At 37.2% G+C, this 6429-nt stretch overlaps 1 protein-coding gene across 1 annotated transcript; it reads right to left on the minus strand.

The window, feature by feature from the left end:
* Positions 1–3274: 3274 nt before the first annotated feature.
* LOC107092553 (homeobox protein CDX-1-like) lies at positions 3275–6021 on the minus strand. Its single transcript, XM_015387084.1, has 3 exons — positions 5586–6021; positions 4600–4745; positions 3275–3508 (listed from the first exon to the last, which is right to left on the minus strand). The coding sequence occupies exons 1-3, from the start codon at positions 6019–6021 to the stop codon at positions 3275–3277; spliced, it is 816 nt and encodes a 271-aa protein (XP_015242570.1).
* Between the last annotated feature and the right edge of the window lie 408 nt (positions 6022–6429).

Below are 6429 nucleotides of genomic sequence, written 5' to 3' on the forward strand. Positions count from 1 at the left end.
ACAACAACGACGAAATAAGCATAAACGACACAGGGAAATAATTAATTGTTTGTTTGATGTATTAAGTGAGCCAAAGAGCCACCTGCACCCTTGGACACCAATGATTTAGATTTTAGATAATAACTTAGGCCCGTCTGAATATGACAGATGCTAAAAGTGAAACTTAGATTTGATTATGAAACTGATTCCATAAAGAGAAAAAAATAAAGAAATAATCATTTGGGTCCAAGGGAGTAATGGTTTCCTATCATAATAAAACACTTATTTAATATTATGTCTTTAGCACAGTGGCCTTAATATGGGGCCAGTACCATTTCCCCTGTCTAGAACCACCCACATGTCTTTTAAAGCAGATCTCTCCAAAACTTTAGATGGACATTATTCCTCACGCGAAAGAAGCACAACCAAACACCAACATAGATCCACCAACCATAAACAGGTAAATCCTTCTGAAGCCTGGATTTGTTTAAGTTATGTCACTGACTTTTGGTAGGACTTTTGAAAATCATGATGTATAACCAAAACTAAAAGTCTGAGTGCAATCGTCTGACTGGGCTGGCAGGTAATTGCACTTACTGGTGAGCAGAATCTACTCTTGCTTAGAATATTATCTCCAAAACAGGATCAAAATGATTGTTGTCTACATATGTGATTTTTGCTTTACACTTATAGCCATTAACATCCAAAACTAGGTAAAGAAACCCCTCTGTTAAAGTATTTTAGCATCCATGCAGTAATTTTAAATTGTAGTGGAATTAATCAACTCCAAATCCAATTTTTAGACTAAGTACAGAAGAAGGTTTTTGCATTGCTTAATCATAATATGGATGTAAGTAGAGCTTTGAAATAAGACATAAAAATATGAGACAACAGATAGAGCAGCAAAACTCTCCGTTAAAAAGTAGGCAGCTTGATAACAAACTTGAGGGGTTTATGTAAAAGTACATTTTTCAAGTAGGATGGTGAGAAAGTTGCTCTATGTGGTGATAAATGAGGAGAGTATGCAGTATGGATCAAAAGTGCAATTTTCTGGAAGAAGTCCTTTATAAGACAACTGTTTTGAACCAATGAAGGAATGGCCTCAACAATAGACCCTCATTGCCAGCCTTGATCTGTGATCTGATGTCCTATGACCCTCAGACTTGGAAATAAACCTGTGTCCAACTTTGTCAATGATGGAAAATTACAGGAGGCCTTGCTTTTGTATTCGGGAATCAAAGACAGAATACCTTTCTTTTTTGTCTTATTTTCAATAAATTACACTCTCCTCTCTTAGGGAGACCAATTAACCAGCAGCCATATGGGAGGGGGCTGTGAAAGGAAGCTGCAATAAGAGAAGAAAACTCAACAGATTCAGAGAAGACAGCAAAAACTCCAATAAGAGAGATTTAAACCCAAGACCTTCTCACTGCAGGGCAAAATTCATACAAGCTGCAACACAGTGGAGCCACATTTAAATAGAGGTGGCGAAACATCTTCAAATCTTGAAAACCAAGTCCAGTGGATATTTTTTGAATTTTTACGGAATCACATTTAAATAGTTTTTGAAAATAAAACAGTCTTAAAATACAAAAAAATACAAATTTGGAGTGATGCATATTTTCTTTTTGCCTATATAGAAATCTAGAATTCTGGGTATTCTGGGACTCCACTGAGTTTTGCACACAGTGGGGACATAAAAAATACAGCTTTACTGCCAGGAGAAACAAGAGCTTGTTGATTAACCAATCTTAAAAAATATCAATAGACTTTCCCAGTAGGCCTGCTGAAATAAAACAAGCAAACCCTAGATCAGCCTGGATGTTTTCTTTCAAGCAAATACATAGGCTTGCTTTATCTAAGCGCCTAGTTAAGAGATAGTTTGCTGCAGTCCAGACTGCTGAAGTTAAAGAGCCGACTAGATTGAACCTGATAAGTCTGGTTAGGTACACTGAAAAAGTAATACAACCGTTTTTGGCATCCAATTAAGTACGCCTAGTGAGCAGCATTTTTGTCATAACCCATTCTGCAAACATGAAACTAATGTGTTAACTAAATATGATTAAGTAGATGACAAAAACCCTTGCATATTTTTTTCAGGAAGGAGAACTCCAAAAATCTAAAAATCAGCCGCGGAAAAGTACATTTATATATTTTAGCTGCGTGTGGTTCGATAAAATGGTTAAATAGCCTGCCATACACATACTGCCTCTGGAAGTTTATCGCTCCACCGCGCGAGGATTTACAGGAGTTGAAAGTGTTTGCCGTACCGGGTGACAGACACACAGTGGATGCATCTGTTGGAGCCTTGACACACGGAAGTCCTCCACTCAGACATGGGCTAATAAATTAAGCCATTAAAATCCTACATGGACAAAGGCTATAGGTCAACTTCCTTCTAAAATAACAAGCTGCAGTTAACATGTCAATTTGGAAAATAGTGTACGGGTCGCCTCAAATCAAAGCGCCATCTTCCCTCTAGAATTACTCAATCACAGCTGACTAAAAAATAAAAAATAATAAAAATATAACAAATTGTTCAGGGGGCGATATATATATATATATATATATATATATATATATATATATATATATATATATATATATATATATATATATATATGTATTTTTTTTCCCCCTGGTTAGTAGTAAATTATTTAAACACGTATTTTTTGGAAACCTAATAAAATGAGCCTCTGTTTGTAAAAGCAGCCTTTTTAACCCCAAACATGTAAATGTGAAATGGAAGTTCATTTCTATCAGTTACGTTTTTAGCTCCAATTACTGCGGTATTTAGAAGAAGAAAAAAATCAAAATAGAAGCTACAAATTTAGTAGAAAAACAAACACTTTATTTAACATTTACAAAGTCGGCAATATACCCGCATCGTTCCCAGCTGCCCTGTGTGCACCGCATTGCGCTTCAAACAAGTGAAAAATGATTTGTCAGGTAAACCCATGGGTTTCTCCAGCGTCACTGGAATGGCCATTTTCTGCTCAAAATCATCAATAAACACATACATTCGTCAAACACCTACAAAGCACCATATTTGTACCTTATAACCTCACAAACAAGGATTTTATTTTTTTTTTAAAAGGTTAAAAGTTTATTTTTTTCTTCTTTTTTTAAAATCACGGCTTCATTAGAACTATTCTATTAAAAATAATATTTCAAGAGCCTCCGGCATATCTTTAGAAAACCCAGACGCTTGTCCGCAGTGTTCAGATCCTTCTGCTGTCCTTCAGGGTGTTGGAGTGCTCAGTTTGGAGAGATCAGATCAGATGGTCCACATGCTTTACTGAGTCACAGTCACCTGCTGGATATTCCTGATAGACGGCAATGTGCTCATTCCCTGGGGAGGGTACAGAGAGCCGTGGATCTCTGTGGGACTGAGGGAGCCCGGTACCGGCAAAGGGCTCACCGAACCCGGGTCACTGTGAACAGACCCGCTGCTGCCGTCAGACTGACCCAGCTTCTTCTTTATCAGCTTCCTCTCTTTGGCTCTGCGGTTCTGAAACCAGATTTTCACCTAAAGAAGAGTACAAACAATTACATTCAGCATTTAATATAATATAATATAATATAATATAATATAATATAATATAATATAATATAATATAATATAATATAATATAATATAATATAATATAATATAATATAATCGGAGGCCCAGCTCCCTTTTTTACTTGCAAAGACCTATTATTTTCCAATTTTAAATTTCTTAACTAAATACCGTTTTTCGTTTTTTTTTGTTTTTTTTGTTTTTTTACATTTGAGCTTTTACTTTGTTTAAAACGTAAAGGAATTAGTTATTTTTTATTATCTCCTTTCAAAAAGTTTTTATAAAGCAAAAATTGTGAGAATAATAATTTCAAATCCATCACAAACCACGTGGCACATTCGCCAAAAAAGAAAAAAAAGATTTTAGAGAGACTATTTCGTTATGCTCAAAGCACATTTAGAAAAAACAATTAAAAGAAATAGGTAGACATATTAAATGTGCATGTACTTCTAAATGTTCTTCTAAAAGGATAACAACACAGCAAATAAGCATTTTTGGAAAGACTAAATTTGATATGATTTTAACAAATAAAACACAGTTAAACACATCATAAATATTTAAAATGTTTGCTTTGAAACTACACAGCCAATAGATTATTCTTATTATTTCAAGAATAGGAAGGTTTGGCATATTCTATTAACTATTTGTTTTAGAAAAAAAATAAACTGAATTTGCTGAATGGAATGCTAATATTTTTTTTCTTTTCCTCTATTTATATAGGCTATTTATATTTCATTAATGCAGCTTTTTTTATTATTTCCACTCAATTTATTAAAAATCCTACTCATAATAATACCGTTGACATAATTAAACTGGCAAATAAATTATGGGCACTTAGTTGAACAGAAAAATAAAGCTCAAGAAACAATTGCATAATAACACATTTTTGTGCCATTAATTACAAAAGCGCTATAAAAAATATTTATATATAATTTTGACATTACAGTCTGTATTGATATTTTTAAAAGCTAAAACCTTTATTATTAGGCTTATGACAGTAGATTTAATGCTGGATCTGAATTGATCCACATGGCGCATGAAGGCATTTCCATCCATACCTGTCTTTCAGACAGACCCAGGTTGACAGCCAGTTCAGATTTCCTCCTGATGGTGATGTATCTGTTGAAATGAAACTCCTTCTCCAGCTCCAGCCTCTGATGGTCTGTGTAGACTACCCTGTATTTCTCCTTCGTTCTTGTTTTACCTGAAAACAGGACAAATACACAAACTGAGGGGAAGAAGGCATTGTGTCTGCAGACAGTAGGAGCGGGCCTGCTTGTCTGGACCAGCCTGGCCTATCTGAGCACCACATCTTAGTTGAAATCCACATCTTCTCAATAGCACTACTTTTGATCTTCCTTTTTTGGGTAAATTCTCTCCACGTGTTTTAGATTAAAAAGGTTGAAAAAGTGATATTCAAACGAATTAAAAATATACTTTTTATTAAATGTTCTTTTGATTCTAAAATTGTTTAATGTAAGGAATTTTTACTCAAAATGCGGGAAAAAGGAAAACTCCAGTAATAAATAGTAGTTTAAATTTTAGATTAATTTTAGATTAATTTAGGAAAAATAAAAACGCTTCCAACAGAGTCCTAAAAAGGAGTCTTTCCGGGCAGTGAAAGGGAGGCTGGCGCATATCAAAGTAAAGGGAGGTGATGAGCGCACAGACCGCAGCCTGTGTCTGACTGGCAGCACTGGAAGCTGCAAACAATGTAACTGAGAAGCTGAGCTCACATCTCCAGGAAAACTGACATTAACATTACAAGCAGGCATGGCGCCGATTCCTCAATCCATTATTTTTTCATTCATTTCCACCCACAGCAGCACACAGCACAGCGCAGATCGGTGTTTTTAAAACAATCTTCCCATTTACCACTGTGAATGTGCCTGTAAATACCAACCATATAGTTATATCGGACTAATAAAGCTTTGGAAGTCGGCATGCGTCGGCGCAACATCCAGAATAAAGTGACAGAAGCTCTAAATGAAGTCTTGTCCACCAACTCTATCAAAGCCTGGTTTGTCCAGCATGAAGCTCTCACCTGTAGAAGACGATTGAGCGGTTTTGCTCATCCATTGGTATGAATTGCGCCTTTCTCTCTCAGGAGAAATCTGTGCAACTGTAACGTTGTCCGGCGGCTGCTGCAGCACCGCAGATCCGGGAGGGTGCATGTGACTATACTCGGGAGAACAGTAAGGAACTTGTCCATTAGATGTGTTGTTCATGGGGGGAGGGAGATTGTTAGGGGGTCCAAGACTGTATGAACCCCAGTCCTCTCTTGGGGCGCCATATGAAGGTCCCCAACTGGCCCCAGGTTGTGCGTGCGTTTCCATGTTTGGCACATGATGGTATCCGGTAAAGTCGGGGTACTGTGGAGACGAAACAAAGTTCTGTGGAGGAAGATTGATGCTCGATCTTCTTACTGGCCCTTGATGATACATCCCGCTTTCTTTATCCAGTAAGTATCCCACGTACATGTTTTGCAGAGAAAAAAAAAGTTTGAAAAGTTGTTTTAGCAGCAAAGGGTAAATGCAGCCAATCTCAAGGCAACATTTTGGCCCTGCCAACTGATAATCTTGATCCCTGCGCTCTTTATAGTCCAAACGGGTTCCCGATTTAAAATGCCGATCGTCTCCAGCTTTACATGATGTGTGCAGATGACACGGAGCTAAAGGCACTCTGAGGCCTGCCTGACGTCAGCCAACTCTTGGATCCTTGCAGATTTGCATCTAAATGAGAGTGACTGGTGGTGCAGGCCCAGCTGTCCCTTGCGTCCGTCCTGCAACGCGTCATCATCCGGCATTGGGCCTATCCCGAGCACGGGTTCTCTGCTCCATGAATAAATTATCAGCAGGACCTATCAGCTGCACACACGGTCAATAAAT

This window comes from Cyprinodon variegatus, unplaced genomic scaffold (genome assembly GCF_000732505.1).
Source record: "Cyprinodon variegatus isolate N-32 unplaced genomic scaffold, C_variegatus-1.0 Scaffold385, whole genome shotgun sequence".
Lineage (NCBI taxonomy): Eukaryota > Metazoa > Chordata > Actinopteri > Cyprinodontiformes > Cyprinodontidae > Cyprinodon > Cyprinodon variegatus.